The sequence below is a fragment of the Castor canadensis genome, chromosome 14, assembly GCF_047511655.1.
Source record: "Castor canadensis chromosome 14, mCasCan1.hap1v2, whole genome shotgun sequence".
Lineage (NCBI taxonomy): Eukaryota > Metazoa > Chordata > Mammalia > Rodentia > Castoridae > Castor > Castor canadensis.
Window position 1 is genome coordinate 9,935,846 of NC_133399.1, and position 22,112 is coordinate 9,957,957.

The window sequence follows — 22,112 nt, forward strand, 5'->3', positions numbered from 1 at the left end:
GCAATGAACTGGACCTATGTATTCACCAGAGTGGAGATCTCATGAATGTTGGTATCTTATATAAAGTTAGTATGAAACAAATCACTTATTTCAAGAATTCTCTTTGCTTCATCACATCTCATTATTCTATCCACTTAGGTTCCAAGCAAGAAAATCACCATCCTAAATTCAAGTCATGACAGAGAATTATTGCATGTTTAGTAAATTGCTATTTTTAGTTTTGTGTTTTTAGCTGGGGTTTGAACTCAGGGCCTCATGCTTGCAAGGCCATGCTGCCAGACCTGTTTTGTGTTGGATATTTTCAAGATAAAGTCTCAAAAACTATTTGCCCTGGCTGGCTTTGAACCAAGATCCTAATGATCTCTGCCTCTCAGGTAGCTAGGATTACAGACATGAGCCACCTGCACACAGCTTTCCTCAAGTTATTTTGGAGAAAGGATCTTGAGAACTATTTGGTGGCCTCCAACTATGATCCTGCTGAAAGTGTAGATTACCATTGCCTGGCAAAAAACAATTTTTTAAAGAGTATATTTGAATACCAAATTAACTTCATAGGCCCTGTATGGTATTGACTATTTTCAAGATAGTTTCTTACAGCTATTGGATCCCACTAGCTCCAACCTCTGATTTTCCTGGTCTCTGTTACCAAACAACTAGGATTATGGGTGAGTCCAATGGCACCCAGATGTCAAGTATAAAAATATTTTAATTAGTGATTTGAATATACAACAAGCCAGTATTTGCCATTTCTGTTCTGATTTAAACTTTGAAATTAGTATTACTGTGTTCTTTGGGGGGATGGGGCAGAACTAGGGCTGGAACTCAGGGTCTTCACACTTCTTAGGCTGGTCTTGTTTCCATCCATATGATCCACTCTGCCAGCCTTTAGAAATTATATTATACAAGCTCAAAAAGTGAATTCTAAGCCCAGATGATTAGGTGTTCCATGTATGGCAAGGAATCTGCTAAATCAATCACATGCATTACCAACTTGTGGAAGTGACTGTGCCCATGCAAGGGATTGACTCCCCTTATTTTCTTTCTACATTTCATGACTAGTACTCTCAGAATGGCCTGTTCTCCTCTAGCATATATGTGTGTATGTGTTAATTTTATTTTTGTAGTTTACACTCACAATACAAGATTTCACTGTTATAATTATAAATATGCAGACAGTAGCTTGAGGTATTTTGAATTCATACTGGTACCAGGTGACAGGTATCTGGTTGCAGACCTCTACATACATGTATCCAGTTTCCCAAACCATTTGTTGAAGAGACTTTCTTCAATGTTTTTGGCACCTTTGTCAAAGGTAAAAAGGGTCTAAGAGTTTGGGTTGATTTGTGGGTCTATTTTTGTCACTTTTACATATAGGATGAAAAAATTAATAATGTAAAATGTTTTGAAATGTATACATTTATTACAGAGTGATTAAATTAGGAAACCCACCAGATAGAGTGCTTTGGACCCTTATAATTTCATTGTGATTAGAACACCTAAAGTCTAATCCTCTTCTGATTTTCTTGATAAGTGTTAGTACATTGTAATTATGTGTTGTCATCGTATTTTGTAAAAGTTCAATTCAACTTGTGCCTCTTTCATACCTGACATTTTTATCATAACTTTAACTCATATCTTTATATATACAATGATTTTTCACAAATGGTACACAAAGTTGCTTATTTTATAATTAACTGTCAGTTTTTAATTGGTACACAGCTAGAGATAGCTGATACAGTTACAGTAAATTGTACCATCTTGTAACCATTTTTTCCCTTTTTCTTTTGGTGTTACTGTGTTCTTAACAACATGTAAGCAAAACAAGGCTATCCCACATTGCTAACATAAAAAGGAATTCTGTTAACTGTAGGTTGGTTCGTGTCTTTGAAGGACACTCAACGGAAGGAGGATTTCCCACACTGCTAACATATGTAGGTTTGCTCCAGGGTTACTTTGTGCATGTCTTCAAAGTTTGCTGGAAGAACGGAAGTCTTTCCTACTGTGTTTGCACTCATAAGGTTCCACTACGCTGTTAATTCATTCATGTGTTTTGAGGTATCCTCATTTGAGGATGAATTAAAGGCTTTATACAGTGCTTATATGCAAAAGTCTTCTCTCCAGTGTGAATTCCTTCATGTGTTTTGAGGTAACTGGAAGAACTAAAAGCTTTCCCACATTGCTTACATAAATAAGTTTTCTCACCATTGTGACTTTCTTCATGTTTCCTAAAGGCAGTGGAGCAATAGAAGGCTTCCCCACATTGCTTACATGTAAAGGGCTTCTCTCCACTGTGAGTTCTTTCATGTGTTTTGAGGTAACTGGAAGAAGTAAAAGCTTTTCCACACTGCTCACATACATAGGATTTCCCAGCACTGTGAGTTTTTACATGTTTTTGAAGTTTACTGAACCAATAGAAGGCTTTCCCACATTGTTTACATGCATAACGTTTTTCTCCAGTATGAATTCGTTCATGTTTTTTGAGGTAATTGGATGAACTAAAAGTTTTTCCACACTGCTTACATGCAAAGGTCTTCTCTCCAGTGTGAATACCTTCATGTGTTTTGAGGTAATTGGAAGAACTAAAAGCTTTTCCACATTGCTTACATGCAAAGGTTTTCTCTCCACCATGACTTTGTTCATGTTTCCTAAAGGCACTGGATGAATAGAAAGCTTTTCCACATTGCTTACATGCAAATGGCTTCTCTCCAGTGTGACTTCTTTCATGTGTTTTTATGTAACCAGAAGAACTAAAAGCTTTTCCACACTGCTCACATACATAGGGTTTCTCACCACTGTGAGTTTTTATATGTCTTTGAAGGTTACTGGACCAATAGAAGGCCTTCCCACATTGTTTACATGCATAACATTTTGCTCCAGTGTGAATTCGTTCATGTTTTCTGAGGCAATTGGATGAACTAAAGGTTTTTACACACTGCTTACATGCAAAGGACTTCTCTCCAGTGTGAATTTGTTCATGTTTTTTGAGGTAATTGGATGAAATAAAAGTTTTTCCACACTGATTACATGCAAAGGTCTTCTCTACAGTGTGAGTTTGTTCATGTTTTAATAGGTAATTGGATGAACGAAAGGCTTTTCCACATTGCTTACATGCAAACGGCTTCTCTCCAGTATGAATTCGTTCATGTGTTTTAAGGTAACTGGAAAAATTAAAAGCTTTGCCACACTGTTCACATACATAGGGCTTCTCAACACTGTGAGTTTTTAGATGTCTTTGAAGGCTAGTGGACCAACAGAAGGCTTTCCCACACTCTTTACATGCATGTTTTGCTCCAGTGTGAATTTGTTCATGTTTTTTGATGTAACTGGAAGAACTAAAGGCTTTTCCACATTGCTTGCATACATAGGGTTTCTCTATACTGGAAGTTCTTTCATGATTTTCAAGAGCACACAAATTTGAGATGGGTTTCCCAAATTGCTTCCAAACACAGGGTTTTTCTCCACTTACAGTGAGTTCAAGTTTGCAAAGGACACAAAAATGAAAGGAGGCATTTCCACACTGCTTACATACAAAGAGTGTCTCTCCAGGGTGACTTCTTTCATGCCTTTTAAGAAATCTGGAGTCAGGAAAGGATTTCCCAGAATACTTCCATTTAAGTGGCTTTTTTCCATATTCCTGATACTCATGTGGCTCAGGTCCACTCTGAGTCCTGAAGGGCAGACTCAGGGATGGATGCCTGATGAAGTCTTCTGTACACACACAGTTTTCATTTGTTCCCACTTCAGTAGGAGTATTATTGCTCATAATATGTTCTGGAGTATGGCTGAAGACTTCACACTGAATATCTTCTTTGTGTTCACGGAATCCCCCTACCACTTGACTTCTAGAAATAATGAGAAACACATTACTGAGCCATTTTTAAAAATAATTACCAGGAGAAGTAATGGTTTTATGGCCTGAAAATATTTTGAACATGCAGGATGGTTCCAGGAAAGATACCTGTAACAAACCAGTGGTATTGTTACAGGTAACTTAAGAATCCATCCCAGTATTTTGCAAACACTGACTATGGACTACATTTAAATGCATTTTAGGATTGTACATGGAAGAGATGTGAGCAAAATTATTTAGATTTTGAAGTATTTGCATAATCCTAAGAAGCTATATCAAAGATTATAGACATGAATCCAAATACAGAATTCATTTTATGCAAATGCACCATATATTCACTCCTTGAAGGAAAGTTCATATAATATTTTTCACAATTTATTGCCTGAGAGGTTTTGTACATTAAAAGAACAGATTACCTCCTGGGGCATCATGTTGGTATTACATATTTCTATTAATGGAAAATTTGAGGTTGGCATTTCATTTGGGTTTTTTATGCAGTACTGGTGTTTGAACTGAAGGCCTCACAGCAGGTAGGCAGGTGCTGTACCACCTGCATCAGGCTGCCCGCCCTTCAACATGTTAGGGATTTTTGAGTTAGGGTTTCAAGAATTATTTGACTGAGGATGGTTTCAAATTTTGATCTTCCTGATCTGTGCCACCCAAATACCTATGATTATAGGTGTGAGCCACCAGCACCTGGCTTATTTTACTTATTTATTGGTTAAGGATTAAGTTTAATGCAAGGCCTGCTGCTTGAAAAGCAGCCCTCACACTGGCTGGGTTAGCAGTATACTGCTTCACCTGAGAAAGTCTACCAGCCCACAACATCATTTCCTTTTTGAAAATTTTACTCTGGGTTGTTGGAATGGATCAAGTGGTAGAGCGCCTGTGTAGCAAGCTGGAGGCCCAGGGTTTAATCCTGAGCACAGCAGAAAAAAATACAATTTCATCCTGACTCTTTTCATTCTTCTTTTTGTGGACTGGGGTTTGAACTCAGCACTTACACACCTAGAACGCATGTGCTCTATCACTTGGGACACACCTATAGTCCTCTTTGATTCTTAAATGACACTTCTTCTTCTCTCTCTTTTCCTTTTTAACATTTTTATTGCTACATGTTGTTTATGCATGGAATTCCATTATTCTTCCTCCTACCCCATTCCCCGCCTTAAAACTTCAATAGGTTCCAATGTTCCATTTAAAGACATGCACAGAAAGTACATCAAACATGATAGGGACAGTGGGTGACTCCTGCAATTGTAGCTACTAGAGAGGGGGAGACGGACAGAATCCAGGGTCAAGGTCCACCAGGGGAAATAGTTCTCATGATCCTATGTCCAACAAACCCAGAGCAAAACACACTGAAGGGATGCCACAAGTGTCAGAATGCTTGCCTTGCCAGTGTCATGGGCAGATTTCAAACCATTACCCCCTCACTCCTGCCAATAAAGGTAACTCAAGCACACCCTGCTTTACCCTCTTCATTTACCTCTCTCCTCTCACTACTGACCTCCCCTTCACATGACCTGTTTCATATTCCTTTCCTTCAGTGTTTACATTTGTTTCTCTTGTGAGTGAAAATTACCTTAGATTTCTTCTGGAATTTCTGTAAACCTCTTCAATGGTCTGATCTTCCTCTGTTTATTTTTTTGTTTTTGTTTTTTTATAAAATAGAGACAGAAAAAGAAAAAATTTTGAATAATATTACTATAGAATAACTACTAGATTTTAAGTAGGTTTATGGCATCATGTGCCAACACCAGCTATATTTACTGAACTTACAGTTTCCACAATCCAAATTATTCCAAAGCATTGAAGAGCAACAAACACTGGTTCTCTCATTGACTAAGGGAATGAAGTCATCCTTACCAACAGAGGCCAGGTTCCTGAAGGTTTCTACCATCACATCCCAGTACAGCTTCTGTTGTGAAGGATCCAGCAAAGCCCACTCTTCCTGGGTGAACTTGACACACACATCATCAAAGGTCACAGATGCCTAAAATATGACAAGTGTATTTCAAGGAGGAAGGTCAGACTGACAGTACTGAAGATACAGACTTTAAGTGTTCACATGATGCTGTGACCTCAAAGTGTTCATTCCATGTCTTGGGCATTAAACACGTGCTCTTCATGCAAACCCACTCTCTTACATAGCACTTTTAATAGTAGCTTGAAAGTAATTGTGAAAGCAACAGCAGTAGCAGAACAAACTAGTACTCCTGAATCACACCAATTTCTTTTTAGAGAGTGGTCTACAATTTTTGTCATAATAATGAACTGCAATTCAGGTTGCACAAGACAATTAACATCCCTAGGGCTGGTGAAGTGATGTCCTGAGTTCAAAGCACATTCCCACAAGGAAAAAAAAAAAAGAAAAAAGAAGACAAATATAAATCACTTGTTCTTATATCCTTAGAAATGTTTGAAAACAAAGTTCAACCATGCCTGGAACTTCAGTGGCATTTACTTCATTAGCTAGACTGAAAGAGGAGCTCAGTGTTTCCAAACAATTTCCATTTTCAACATGGAATTTTTTTTTCAGTACTGGAATTTGAACTCAGAACCTATACTCTGAGCCACTCCACCAGTCATTTTTTGTCAATGGCTTTTCATGACAGGGTCTCATGAACTATTTGATAAGCTGGCATTGAATCAAGATCTTTCATGTTTCTTTGGTGGTACTGGGGTCTGATTCAAGGCTTTTTCCTTGTAAAGTAGCTTCTCTACCTTTGAGCCATACATCAAGTCTATTTAGCTCTGGAAATACTGGAGTTGGGGGTCTCTTAAACTATTATGCCCAGCTACTTGGAAGCAGAAGTATTCCAGTATCAAACTCCTATGTAGTTAGGATTAAAGGGATGGGCCATTGTTTCCCAGCAGCCTATCTTGTCAAGCACTGTAACTCTCCCTTTCTTCAATCCAACTGAGACTCTCTTATCATGTTCAATTTAAATTATTCATTTGAAAATATCTTCCAGAATTCACTTATGTTGTGGGTAAGGGGTAACATTTTCATTCTCTTTTCCCTAACCTGTCACACTACGTGTTCATTGAGAACACATATGGAACATTCTAAACTGACTGCCACCTTTGTAAATATCAGGAGTCTCCACACAACCCTTATAAATCCACAGTTCAAAGAGGCTGTGTAGAAATTAAAAGTTAATCTCAGTGCAAGAGAGAATATTATTATTTAAGGAGTAAGAATTGATAAAACTACAGGTGACACTATTCAGAACAATTTCATTCTTATGACTGAAATCTACAAGAAACAATAAAGCTAATTGAAGTGGGAGTAAGGACACTTGTTGAGGAAGGACATTTAAGCTGCGTCCCAAAAGAATGTATTAATTTACATAGGCAGGGGATAGGATTTAGAGAACATGGTAGAATAAGAAGTATGAATAATTTACTCCCCTTAGAAAAAATTTCACTGCCAACACCTCCCCCATGTGGGTACTTCAAGTCTCAGTAGTCTGCTGAAGGGTTCTCATTTTCATAAAAAGTACTGGATGGCAAACTGTAAATAATTTTAGTTAGTTTCAACTCAGCACAGTACCAATTACACAACACCTTACTTCCATTGCAAAAACCATTTCATGAGTTTGAAAAACTACTTGGATGGAGAGGGCAGATTTCAGCCAAAAAGACTCTACTTGGGAAATACTGTGCAGCTCTCCTTCAATGTGACTCTTGAGGGCCATTGTTGTTGCACTCCCTCCATTGTTCCCTGGTCCCTGTCCTCCATCTGTTACGATTTTCAAGGGACTGAAGATTTCAGCAATGACTATTACATTCATTTTCCTTTTTCCCCTTCTGATAAGCAGACAATGAATACTAATTCATGTAACCATAATCAAATGAATGGGAAAAAGGAGAAAGTCACTACACACACCCAGAGAAAGGGTCCTGAAGTCTCATTTCCTGCCATTTCACTCCACACAAATATGTCACAACAATGAACAACATAAAAAGTAAGCCACTAGCTGGGTACAGGTGACTAACACCTGTAATCCTAGTAAAGCAGCTAATCCCATGGTGAAAGGAAGTAGATAGAGAGTGACAGAAAGGAGCCAGGGACAAATTGTATCTTTTTCAAAGTATGCCCCCCAAGTAAGCACTACCTTACACAATTCAAGTACCTCCCAGTAGACTGTTGTGTTTTGAATCAATCCATCAATGGATTTTGGCCAGCCAAAATTTTTCACCTTTTTTTTTTAATGTTTGTGTGTGGTGCTGGAGATTGGATCCAGGGAGTTGTTAAGCAAATACTCTATCATTAAGTCACACATTCTTAGCCTGACAAGTGCTTTTGTTGTTTTCTTGTTTTTCTTTTAACCATGTTACGGTTCCACTGACCATTTGGTATATTAACATAAAATACACAAAAGAGTATGTGAATGCAGCCATAAAGAACTTGGTTCCAGCTACTCTTCCCAGCACATGGGAGGCAAAAGAAGGATTGTGAGTTCACTGTCATCCTGGCCTACTTAGGGAGACTCAATATCAAGGAAAAAAACAAAACAAAACAGGAGTCTTTGCTTCATTTCCTGGGTGGGGACAGGAAATATTTCTCTCTTTCTTTTGCTAGCTGAAACCTTTGTCAATACTTCATCCTGTAGTACTAAAATAAATAACAACAACAATGACAAAATGAAGTCATGCACAGCAGCTCATGCCGAGAATGTATTTGGTCTATTTGGATCACAGACCTAAATGGAAAACCTAAACTTCATAGTTTCAAAGGATATGGGAAATTATTTTACCTTGGTTGCATAAAGGAATTCAGGTATGACAAAAATGCAGGATCCATCAAAGACTTAGATGCTGCAGGTTGCTGGCTCTGGTGAACTATGCCTGCTTTCCTACCTCACAGGAACAGAGATCAGGAGGAATATGTTGAGAGACCCTATCTCAAAAACACCCAACACAGTACTGGTGGAATTGCTCAAGCAGAAAGAGTGGCTAACTAGCAAGCAGGAGGCACTGAATTCAAAACCCAGTGCTCAATCGCTATGTCACATAACCCCAGATAGTCTCAATGCAGAAGGCACAGCAGAACCTCTCAGTCTGGTATGCCTAGGAAGTGTACCTATTCTAAGGATGGGAGTGCAGTATGTGAGAGTGGGACCAGGAGTTTAAGGATCAGTGGAAACAGGCTGCGATGAAAAGTCAGGGCAGGTACAGTGACACTTGTATGGGGTTTACTTTTTTTCCATTCAAGCAATAAGAGATGGTATACAAAAGGATGCTATTAGCTGCTGTACACAGATATATTTTCTACACATTGTTTTCTATTTAAAAAAAAAGTCTTAGCTCACATGCTGCTTGCTGGAGGTGGCTGTTACCTGAGTGATTGAGACACATTACGCTTGCCAAAGGACTAAACATGCCTTTGGTTAGAGATTTCTACATCTTTCCTCACAAGAGGAAAAGAAAAAACTTAAAAAAAATCATTAGTTCCAAGACTAAATTTGTATTTTATGGATGTAAAATGTCCAGGTGGCTACAAGATTCTCCCAGTTTTCAGCCATGTGCAAACAGTGCTTCTTTGTGAACAATGTTAAACAGTGCGGTGTCAGCCTACAGGAGGAGAAGCAAGACTCATGGAAGGTTGCTCTTCTGGAAGAAAGCAATACTACTGATTTTTAAAAATTCCAGAATTTATATGTTCTCACAGAAGGCCTTACAACTTCAGTGACTCTCAGAGATGATGCAAATATATTTGTTTTTGAGAAGCATAAAAAAATGACCTCCTATTTTCTGTTAGTTTTCAAAAACTTATTGAGTCTGGAAAAAGAATGTTGAGTACAAAGACTTGGGGGAAATGCAGACATAATGTTCAAAGGACTCAAAACTTCAATTGGGTCCAGCATGCTGGTGGCTCATGTGTGTAATATAAAATTCTACAATTTCAGTCTGGAGTCAGTGACTCATACCTGTATTCCTAGCTACTCAGGAAGCAGAGATCAGGAGGCTTTGGGCAGGAAGCCACCCTATGCAAAGCATTTGCAAACCACTATCTGGAAAAACGCCATCATGAAAAAAAGGGCTGGCAAAGTGGATCAGGTAGTAAGAGATCCTGCCTAGAGAACTTGAGGCCCTGAGTTCAAATCCTTATATAAAAAAAAAAATCTGTAATTTCCAAATCACAGCTTTAAATAGTGCAAAACACCTTAAATGTCCTAGTTATATGAAATTCCTGAAAACACTGAAAAGCTTTGGACTAAGAAAGCTATAGATTGTCTAACATTATATAAAAATGTCCTAGGTTTACCCAGAAGCAACACAAAACACAAAGGTTTAAAAACATGTGAAAATGAATGTACTTATTTAAAAGGAACAAACAAACATGTCAATGGTCAAAAGAGACAACACTGCATAAGAAGGCAAACAAACATGCTTAGCTGAGCTGATTGTTAAAAAAACAATTAACACAACTTTTTTTTAAGTTTCTTGCTTCTACACTATTCACACTAGCCAAGTTATGGAAACAGCCAAGATGCCCCACCACTGACGAATGAATTAAGAAAACGTGGTATTTATACACAATGGAATTTTATGCAGCCATGAAGAAGAATGAAATGTTATCATTCGCAAGTAAATGGATGGAACTGGAGAACATCATTCTGAGTGAGGTTAGCCTGGCCCAAAAGACCAAAAATCATATGTTCTCCCTCATATGCGGACATTAGATCAAGGGCAAACACAACAAGGGGATTGGACTTTGATCCCATGATAAAGCGAGAGCACGCTTGAGAGGTATGAGGATAGGTAAGACACCAAAAAAACTAGATAGCATTTGTTGCCCTCAGTGCAGAGAAATTAATGCAGATACTTTAAAGCGACAGAGACCAACAGGAGAAGGGAACCAGGAACTAGAGAAAAGGTTAGTTCGAGAAGAATTTAGACAGTAACACACATGCACAGGAAAGCAATGCAAGTCAACTCCCTGTATAGCTATCCTTATCTCAACTAGCAAAAACCCTTGGTCCTTCCTTTTATTGCTTATACTCTCTCTTCAACAAAATTAGAGATAAGGGCAAAATAGTTTCTGCCTGGCAGCCAGGGGGTAGGGAGGGGTGGGGGGAAGGAGAGGGAGGGGGGAAGGGAGGGGGCAGGGGAAGGGGGGAGAAATGACCCAAACATTGTATGCACATACAAATAAAAGAAAAAAAAGTTTCTTGCTTCTGTCAGACATGGGATCTCTGACCCACCCTTGGCCTGAGCCCACACATCATTTCTCCTGTACCATCACCTTCAGGACAGACTACTTTCAGGGGACCATGTTCTATGATCCCAGAGTTGATTTTGTTCCCTCCTCCCTATAAGGTGTTTTGCACTATTTAAAATCTATCTTTGATTGATTTTGTTCATGTCCTCCCTATACAAACACTATCTTTGAGTCCTGTTTGCTCCTCCCTAGACTGAAAAGCCCTTTCTCCCTCACCTCAGAGGAGCTAAGGGACCAACCACCCTGCCTTTCCACTTGAGAGAGTCTTAGGCAATGCCGGCCAGAAGAGGCAGCTGCCACAGCTGCCATGAACACAACCTTGACACGCAGGCTCAAGTTTTTGACAGATAAAGCCACAACTGGCTGCAAAATCCACAAGAGACAGACAATAAACTGAGAGAGACCTCGAGTCTTTACATCCTTCCTTGCGCTGCTTTGAACCTCTCTGTGACACATTCTGTCACCCAGTTTTGTGAATCTCCTGCCCTATTGCTTTTTGGCTCAGTTCTGAAGTCTGTACAAAGGTGAGGCCCGGACCTCATGAGGATGTAATTAAAGTTGGGATTTTTATGTAGGGCTTCCTCACAAATCGTTGCGGTGCTTCCAAAGGCATCTTGTAAGGCAGTATCCTCCCGACATTTGGCTTGCTTTTAATGATCCTTGATGGGAAAATCCCAGGGTCCCCTTAAGTCCTTTCTTCTGTCACAAAAAAGCTGCCACACCCCATTAAAATACTGTCCCTTCTCCCCTATCATATTTTGCTTCTTAAAACCAGGTCTAGAAACAGTGAAAATGGTAACCATGATATCACAGAGGGTTGCAGTCTCCCCTCCCCTCCACCAGCCACCCTGTACAAGGATCGCCATTTCCAGGGTGTTGAGTGATGTGGGGAGAACATGTAAGTCAGGGTTCATGGCCAGTGGCTGGGGACAGGTTGTGGAGTTCACACGACCTTCTCTTATCCTGAAAACAGGAAAACTGGGGCCACAGAGGACATATGGGTACCCTAAAGTACCCCCGCAGGAGAAGACATGACCGCCATCACAGTGGTGTAGGTGACACACAGGATCGAGCTGTTCACAGGGCACCGGATGGCTGAGGAAGTCACTCACATCACAAAGGGGAGAGACACAGGTTCCAACTCCAGCCCAACCCCATCCTTAGGCTTAGAGAAGCCAGGGCCAAGTGGAGCTGGGGCTGAGTCTGCCACTGCTCCTTCCAGGTAGTCCCCCGCCACAGCTCTGCTATCCTGGCCAAAATATCACAATTTCCTGATGTCATCCCTAGGCTCCTGCAGTGAGAGGACACAGAACTTCCAAGGCTGGGACACCTGGAGCTCCTCAGAACAAAAGCGAACTTTCAAATATGGCGGCTCATAAGTGTAGTATTATGCTCGGGGGCAGTGGAGATATATCCATACATCCGTGCTAATCATTGTATAACTCCTGCCAAAGATCAGCGTTGCTGATTGGCTAAGGATCGAGGCCCCTCCCTATTCAAGCCTGGGTGGCAGAAGATATGTCCTGCAAAATCCAAGTAAAAGATTCAAATCATCATTCCCTAGTCCACACTTCTTCTCCTTGGGCGAACCTCACCCAGCCTTGGGTCTAATTGCATTTATCCAAACCATTCCAGACGTCCCAGAACAGGCACCTGCTTCTTACCACGTCTCAGTAACATCTTATGCTGTTCTTTGAAATCAGTACTTTTATTATTTTGTGGGGCTCTAGGTGTGGAAAAAGTAGTACAGTGCCTGCCTGAAAAAAAATTGTGCTATCCTAAATTAACCGGGTATTAACTTTGCAATAGAGGAATGAATTACTTGTCTATCTACTGAGTACACTATTTCCCACTTAAGTTAGGATTTTTTTTTTTTTGTGGTGGTATTGAGGTTTGAACTCAGGGATTCGCAATTACTAGGTAGACTCTGTACTGCTTGAGTAACACATCGAAGTTCCAACTTGAGTTCTTTATGTTTTGAACATTTTTCAATTCTATTTTGATTCATTCTTATTCTCTATACTACTGCTTTTATATAGGACATATTAGAGACATTTCTGTTCTACTTGTTCTTTTAGCTCAAGTAATTTTTTTAAAAATGTACTGTTTTGAACTCTGTGCAGGTTGGCTTCCAACTTTGATTCTCCTGATCTCTACCTCCTGAGCAACTAGCATTACAGAGGTAACCCACCAGAGATCTGTGAATGGCTACATGATCTCTACTTCCATCCATGCCTGTAAACCTACCTACTCAGGAGAAAGAGATCAGGCACATGGAGGTTTGAAGCCAGCCCATGCAAATAATCCTCAAGATCCTACCTCGAACAAAGCCATTACAAAAAAAGGAATGGTGGATAGGCTCAAGGTGTAGTCCCTGAGTTTAAGTCCTCATATTACACACACAAACACCCCCCCCCCCCAAAAAAAAAGATTGGACAAAGAAAACAGAGAGAAGAATCCAGGCATTTGACCACCTTTCCCAGGAGACTGCACAATCAGAAGGCTAAACACATGCTAAACTTAGGGTGAGACACCATCCTTGCTCATCAGTAAAGATTCAGATAAGTACTTGACAGGAGTGTATTAAGAACAACTACAACCAGGTGCCAGTGGCTCACACTTGTAATCCTAGCTACTCAGGAGGCAGAGACCTGGACTCATTTCCTTCAATACCCCATGCCACTGTCTCTTGAACCTTTGCATTAGCTGTCCCTTCTACCAGGAAACCATTCATTCACTTGCCTGCAACATTTGAATATTTCAACTGCACAAGCCTCTGCTCTCAAGTAAGATATCACCACTGCCTACTCCTTCCTGAAGACACAGACTAGTTCTGTAAGTCTTGGGCTCCTTTATCAAAACTCTGACCAATCCCTGGATATGGGTTAACTTCAAAAACTGGACCATAAAAGGCTGAAGGCAGCAGAGTTTTTGTTCTTACTCATTGTTGATTACCATAATCTATAATTTTTCTATATCAAAGCAGCATGAAATACATTTTGTTGACTCTAGGAAGATGTTGGATGAATTAGTGTATGTTCATGCAACTGCTGTCACTTTACCTGGAGGACTGTGAAGGACAAAGAGGACAAGGAGGAGCTTCCCAGGCAATGTGGGAACAGCGTTCTTGGCAGGGGGAATGGTGTGAGCAAAGACATGAACATGTATGGAGGATGGAGAGAGGGAAGCCTGGAATTACAGACTGTGCCTAGAATTTAAAAGGGCTGAAGACCTCCAGAGAATGATCACTGTCAGGTCAGAAGGAGTCAGGGAAAATGGTGGGGCATCTGACAAGATGAAGCTCAATCCAGTTGGAATGAGTGGACCGCGCCATTCCATTCCCATAGTTCCACAAAGGTCTATTCCTCACTGCATGTGGATGTATGGGGGAAACAGACCTTGGGTCATAGATGGTCAGTGACAGGATGTCTCCTTCACTCAGTGAGAATGTGGAATAGAACTGACAGAGAACAGTCTGTCAACAAAATAATGCTGAGCTCCAGAACCTCATCTTAATATACCCACAGTGAGCTTCTCTATAAAGTGTCAGGTACACATCTCCTTTACAGACATCTTAGTGATGTTGCAAATGTGGTGAACAAAACAGGCTGAAGGTCCTGAGTAATCACCACACCACACCTTTAGCTAAACCACTAGTGGTCTAGGAAAGGAGCTGATCTCCCAACACTACAAACACTCACAACTTGACAACAACCCAATGAGGGGCTGTCATTCATCTCATTAGCTTCCACCCTTCACTAAGTCACTGCTTGCCTATTGCCTTACTTCCTTACCCCATCACTCTCCAATAAACCCACTTTCCCTAACTGGCTCATCTGTGAGCCAAGACTTCTGATAGCTTCTCACCTGGTGGATAACTATCAGCTATTCACTGCATCCACACCTGAGACAGACACAGCTCCAGGGCCCTGGGAAAGATGAGCAGGAAGCCCAGTGTGGTCAATGGCAAGGAGAACCTGCTCCCCATCAAAGCTGGCCCACATTACATCCCAGCTAACAACACTGATGTCTTTCCATGCACCCTCAATGGAAATGGGGAGAGGCTGGAGTTTTCCAGGAACCTCTCCAGCTTTTAGGGTGTGTGGACAGACTAGGGTGTCCAGGATACTCTTTAGTTTTGAAGGATTCAAAAAAGCTATTTCAGGAGGAGGGGAAGTCTATTGCATAACCTTCTACTCCCTTATGCACCTCCAATGGACATGGCAATGAGACATCTGTACTTGAATTATCTGGACTCTTACCCTAAATTCTCTTCCTTAACATTTCTGTCTTCTTGGATATCTCTAAAACACTAGCATATCTTCCATTACTGGTTCCAGAGGGCTTCCTGGCCCAGACAGGGTCCTCCTTTTTAATGAGATGAGTGAAACTCACTTGTAAACTATCTTTCCTAGGATTCAGAGATGGGAAAAGAGTGAAGGAAGGCAGTAGCAAGTAAAAGGAATTTACAGTTTGGTAATGGAAGTCACACAGCTTTTTTTTTTTTTTTTTTTTTGGCAGAACTCACGACCTTCACCATCGGCCACACCACCAGCCCTTTTTTCTGATAGGTGTTTTTTTTTTTAAGATCAGGACTTGTGAACTATTTGCCCAGGATGATCTTTGCCTCCTGTGTAGTTAGGATTACAGGAGTGAACCACTGGTGTCTGGACAACACAGCTTTACAAAGCTGTCTGATGGAGTACTGGTTCCATGTGACACAGCAAAACCTGATGGAGTGATTATTGGTGCACAGTGCAATAACATGGAAAAGAATAAAGTGGAGAAATATTTTCACATGTAAAACATATATAGTAAATTTTCCTTGTGTATTCTCGTATTATGTGCTCTCTCTTATCATCACAAATATCCTTCTAGCAATAGGTTTTGTTTTTTCTTATCCTGATTTGGTAAAATAGAAAAAGGTAGTCAATCTGTGTACACCCCACTTTTTTTTTTTGACACAAGGCATTTTATTTCTATGAATGTTTTACATTCCAAGAAAAAGAATCCTAGGATTTTCACTCTTGTGTATTTCCATCTTCCTTCCTGGTGGCTAGTGTACTAGCTGCTTATCAGTACAATGCAATGAGACTGACAAGATGGGAGCAGATGATTTTGACATTTTTCTACATCTTTGAGCTGAACTTCAAATGAGCTTAATCCTCCTGTGAGGTTAACAATTTTCCCAGTTCTGTGATCATCAATGATTTAAATTCTGCAATCCTGTGTCATCATCAGTTACAAACCAGACACCATTAGGGTGGCCCACCAGGACCAGGCTTTTGCCTCTCTTCTCAGCATGGTTGGTACTCTTCAGACCACCAGTCAGGAAAATCATGCACACCATATAATGGCCCAGAAAGATTACAGAAAGAGCTAGTTACATATTTCTTAAGTCTCACTTATTCCTATAATACCAAGGTCTGTGAATCATGACAGCCTCGCACCCCATGTGCCTCAGAATGAGCCTGAGAGTGGTACCTTTCTCAATTGCTCTGGAAACAGTCACTCTAGCATGAGCACATCCTTAAGTTTTTGGTGGGTTTTTTTTTGTGGCACTGGGATTTGAACTCAGGGCCTCATGCTTGCTAGGCAAGCTCTTTACCACTTTGGCTACTCCACCAGCCCTTTTCTGTGTTCAGTTTTTCAAGATACAGTCTTCCCAATTATTTTCCTGGCCTGGCTTCAAACAATGATCCTCTTGATCTCTGCCTTCTGGCTACCTAGGACTACAGGCATGAGTTATCAGCACCTGGCTACATGCTCAGTTTTTGCACTACAAGCACAGGACAAAAAGACACCCAGTACAGGGGGTCCACTATCAAAGTGTCAATTTCAAATTTTTATTCAAGGACTGTCTTTATACAGGCAGAGTGGTGCAAGTAGTAAAGAGCCTGCCTGACAAAGCACTAGGCAGTGAGTTCAAAGCCCAGTACCTCCTAAAGAAGAAAAAAAAAAAAGGAATGTCCACTTCATACCTAGCTTAGAGAGTTAGTTTCTAGAGATGATGCTGAATGTCCTGCCTATATACAGAAAATGAGATCAGGGGCTCTCTAATTTCCATGACACCCTATTAGGCAAGCCAAAGAGTCCATTCTCTTCCATATACACCTGAAAATGCTATTTTATTTGGTTGGTTATATGTTATTATTGTGTAAGTGTCACCAAATCTTGTTACTGATTTGTAGAATAAAGCCCTTGGAAAGAACTCATTTAATCATTTTACTTTATGCATACCAACTTATGATTGATATTACACAATACCGGATGAACATGCAACAAAACTGGGTTATCTATTACTTGTACATCACTCTTAATCACATGGAGAAATGAAAGTTTGAGAAATGGTTCACTATTCATCTATAAGACTTAAAGAAGCACTTATGTTTTGGTGTCAGATATTTCCCAAAGGTGATCCTTACTAAGTAAGGAGGGACAAAAACCATTCCTTAAGAATCAACTTAGGGAACCTCCAACTGCTGATGCATCAAATCTACACATCAGACTATTAGCTTTCTGGAGTCATTATAGGTTCATTTTCTTTCATTATTCCGAGCTTTTACCTAAGTTTGTTTACACTTCTCCCATCTATTGATAATCTTCAAGAGTCTTAAGTTTAAATCTGAATTAGGAGAAGCAATGCACAAGTCCATGTTTGAATAAGGAGGTCACAGAATAGCAGAGGCCCATGTGCTGGCTTGAGGTTCCTGGAAGGTCTCTAACAGAAATGTGGAGACACTTTGATCAAATTTTTATTCTTTCTCTGTGTGTGTGTGTGTGTGTGTGTGTACATGTATGTATTTTGGTGTGTTTGTGTGTTGAGACCAAAGCTTAATGAAAAACAAAAAACTGGCTAGAAAAATATCTGAAAATAATGGTCACAAGAAGGTAGTGGTCTATGTGCAAGGACAGAATCTCAAGAACACAACGAAGGAGGAAAATTTTGGTTTGAGAGGAGCACAGTGGATAGGACAACAGTTATGTTTTCTCCACAGTCCTGAAGGGCAGAGTGTGCTAAGAAAAAAAAAAGAAAATTGTTCTAAAAAAGTAGATATTTAGTACTGAGATCTTCAGTGGACAACCTGGTCCCAGTTCAGGTGTGAAATGAACGTTTATTGGAAAATACTCAGCTCTAGATACTTTAAAGCAATTGAGGCCAATAGGAGAAGGGGACCAAGAACTAGAGAAAAGGTTAGTTCGAGAAGAATTAACTTAGAAGGTAACACACATGCACAGGAAATCAATCCGAGTCAACTCCCTGTATAGCTATCCTTATCTCAACTAGCAAAAACCCTTGGTCCTTCCTATTATTGCTTATACTCTCTCTTCAACAAAATTAGAGATAAGGGCAAAATAGTTTCTGCCATGTACTGAGGGGTAAGGGGGGGTAAGGGAGGGAGCAGGGGTGGGGGGGAAGGGGGGAGAAATGACCCAAATATTGTATGCACATATGAATAAAATAAAAATTTTTAAAAAACAACATAAAATTAGACTCTAAAGATTAAAAAAAAAAAAAGAAAATATGTAGCTGTAATGTTTACAAGTCAGAAGTCATATGTGAAAATGAGGGAATGGAAAACTAAGGCATTGTGGTCAAGGGTGAACACTCATGGAATGGGGGATAGCAAGAAAATATAATAGAGACATGATAGAAGCATTCCTAGGCACAGCCTTTTCTGTAAACATAGGCAATCATGAATACTACTGAATATCAAAAGTGTACAAGGTAAGCATTTTACATATTTTACCTGTTTTTTGTGGATGTAGGATTTGAACTCAGGTCTTTGTGCTTGCAAAGCAAGGAGTCTACAACTAGAGCCATAACTCCAGCCCATATTTCTCTAGAGATTTTGAAGATAGGGTCTCATGAACCACTAGCCCATTTAGCATTGATGGAATCTTCCAAATATCAGCCTCCAAACTACCTAGAAATGTAAGTGAGAGCCACTCTGCCTGGCTATATTGGAAACATTAAGATCTTAAGTGCATTCTTAGATATTGGCTAAGTGAACACTTTGCAACATGTCATCTACTCAGGATTTCTCACTAGAGTAAGCATGCTAATTTATATCAAATTCACCAGGGCTGACTAGAGGCTTTCCCACATTATTTACATGGATGCCATCTCCTTCTATATGTGTGTGCATGTGTGTAAACACAAACATATATTTATGTTTGTATGATTGTGTGTATACAAACATACATATACACATACACAAATTTTTTTGATGGATGTGGGGTTTGAACTTGGGATGTCATGCTTGCAAAACAGGTGCTCTCCCACTTGAGCCACACCGCCATTCCAGTTTGCTCTGTTTATATTGGAGATGGGGTCTTGTGAACTATGCTCAGGTTACCCTGAACGGAGATCATCACCATCAAAGACTGTAGAGAGGATCACAGGCATAAGCCAATGGCACCTAACACACTGTTTAAACTTTGTATGCTTATGTCTTAGCTAGTCATGGGCTAAGCTGCTTTGAAGATCAACACTTCACAATTTCCTCCATTGCACAGATATAAGAACATGTGATTTAATTCCATCCATGAAAATCACCTTAATAATGCTTCTTGGACAGAATAACTTGGTATCCGACACAGCTAGGCTGAGAGTTTTTCAGATCTTTACCTTCTACTTTCCCTTGGATTTGAGAATTTGGGAGGATGGAAAGGGTATTTCAATGTAGCCTAGGATGAACTCAAATTCTGGAGTGCTGAAATCACAGGTGTGCATCACTGCTCCCAGAAAAACATTATTCTTTATGAGGTTTTTCTCTTTCTACTTTTTCCTAGAAGCCAGAAACAGAAGCTGTCAACCAGCCAACACTGCAGCTCAGATTTCTTCTGCCAAATATCCTCCTCCATCACTTGGAAGTTCTCCACTCCATAAAGTTCTGGGACACAAATATCATTCAGGCAAATTCTTTGCCTCATGGTAATAAGGATGGCAATTCCATCCCAATTTACAAAAGACCTCCTCACTTTTGAGGTCTCCTGGGAGTGGCCTATGCTGTCTGTGTCTCTACCAACATTCTATTCAAAGCCACTTATGTACGAGAACTCAGGCTTTCCTGACAGCTGTTCTCCCCAGGCCCTTATCAGAATTGCCCTTCCTGTTTCATTCAGATATAAAGCCTTCTCCCATCTGTCCATAACCAAGTTCTAAAGCCACTGCCATGTCGGAGTTCTTGTTCTAGCAACACCCCACTTCTCTTTCTAATACTCAGATTTTGTTAATCCATACTGTGTCCACGTAATAGAATATCCAAGTTTGGTAATTTAGAGAAAAAGTTAGCTAGAAGTGAGGATCAATTAGCAGTGCACTTAACTAGCAACCCTAAGGCCCAAGTTAAAGTCACAGTAGTGAAAACATAAAAATAAAACAACAGAAAGAAAAAAAAAATGTATGCTTGCCTAGAATGAGCCATTAGACCCAGTGCTGAAAATAGGGCAATGATTCATGGTAGGTTAAAGATGACTCATTCACAAAGAGCTATGAAGAAAGAACGCTTGTGCCCCATACTCAGGTTCTGACCCTGTGGTTTTCAGAATTACTATGACTTGTTTCTTTGTCATTCTGTATACAGGCCCAAAACTGAGCAGTGGAGTGAACAATGCTACAATTCAGCAAGATTTTGATGATAGTTGATGATGACATTTTTATGCACATGCCAAATCTCATTGAATACCATCAAGAATTAGAACAAATGGGTGTTCAAGACTTTTTGATATATCATGTTCATCGTGGTGCTGCTGCCATTATGAATAAAAGCAGCAAATATAATTTTTCCTATGAAATGTACCAGCCACCAACTTACCCAGACTATGGGACCAGCACTGCGTATGTCATCTCCAGTGACATAGTAGCCAAAATCTATGAGGTGTCACAGATGCAGAATTCTAGTCTTTACATAGATGGGATCATGGGCCCCAATAAAATGGAGGTAGTACCACAGTACCATGTGTTTATTTTTTCCTGGGGAATGTAAAGATCCTTATTATCCCTGTATCAGTGAAAAAAATGGTGACATCATATGGATCTTCAGCATCTTTGGAAGGATGCTACAGATACAAATGTAAAAAGTATTTCAAAGGAGTGTTTTTTCAAATAAGCTACAGGGTCATTAAGATAGTTCTCCTTTGCAAATTGACCTACAAGAATGTATGCCCTTACAAGGCTGCATTTGTCTAATGGATCTTGAACTCTGTGATGTTTTCATGACACTGAGCCAAATCTGGATGAAAAACTTTTAAATGTTTGTCTATACACTAAGTAAAAATAAATATGAAAGACAAAGACCTTCTGAAAGCCCAATCTATCAAAATATTTCATTAATCATGGAAGCTATGCAATGTAACATCTAATTCATGGCCTAAAATCATGTAAAGGATTCATACTTTAAAATTTATGACACTGTGAGTGAAAACACAAATAATACAAAACTCTAGCACTCAATTAATGCTTCGGATATGTTTGAGGTGTGGACAAATTATTAAGAAACCCTGGTGTTAGAATAAATGTTTTTGGAAAATGTGAAGGAAATGCATAGTACAGCGTTTCAAATAAAGAAATGTAACTTTAGTCCAGGTATTCCAGATAGTTTTTTCTAAAGAGCACTTGGTGAAGTAGTGGGGGTGTGCATTGCCAGAGGACAAAGTACATGAATCTTATAAAAGTCTCTTGTCTTAGGAGGGAGAGCAAGAAACTATCTGCATTTTCATTATAAACAGCTGAGTCATTAATGGTCACATCTATGTAAGTATTTACCTAGATCGTATTGGCATCATTTAAAATTTATTTGTGTCTTTTTCTCAAAGTTGAACGTGAAGTTTGAAAAAAATTAATTAGCTCTGCTGCAACTGGGACATAATGTGTTTTCCCCAATATTGCAAAATGACAGAAAACATGGGCAGTTTGTTGTCCATAGGGTCCTTCTCTACAGAGAAATTATTGTTCATTGCAATAACAAGCTGATTTTAATTTGATGAGCTTTAAATTGGATTTTAAATATTATTAATACTGGT

The 22,112-nt window shown here is 39.7% G+C and overlaps 1 protein-coding gene and 1 pseudogene across 4 annotated transcripts in view; one reads left to right on the forward strand and one right to left on the reverse strand.

Moving 5' to 3' along the window:
* The window catches only part of LOC109688271 (uncharacterized), a 123,457-nt gene that overhangs the window by 96,075 nt on the left and 5,270 nt on the right, over nucleotides 1-22,112 (reverse strand). Inside the window, exons 3-5 of one of the 4 annotated variants that reach the window (XM_020166585.2) lie at nucleotides 5,720-5,846; nucleotides 5,436-5,487; nucleotides 1,680-3,842 (exon numbers count right to left, since the gene is read on the reverse strand). The exons of 2 other annotated variants lie outside the window; for them this stretch is intronic. In XM_020166585.2, coding sequence (XP_020022174.2) covers nucleotides 2,042-3,842; nucleotides 5,436-5,487; nucleotides 5,720-5,846 — 1,980 coding nt within the window. In that variant the 3' untranslated portion in view covers nucleotides 1,680-2,041. Of the gene's footprint in view, nucleotides 1-1,679; nucleotides 3,843-5,435; nucleotides 5,488-5,719; nucleotides 5,847-22,112 lie in introns of those variants that run through there. One more of the 4 variants, XM_020166588.2, reaches the window with a different exon arrangement.
* On the forward strand, nucleotides 9,240-9,495 carry LOC141416485 (small ribosomal subunit protein eS27-like; annotated as a pseudogene).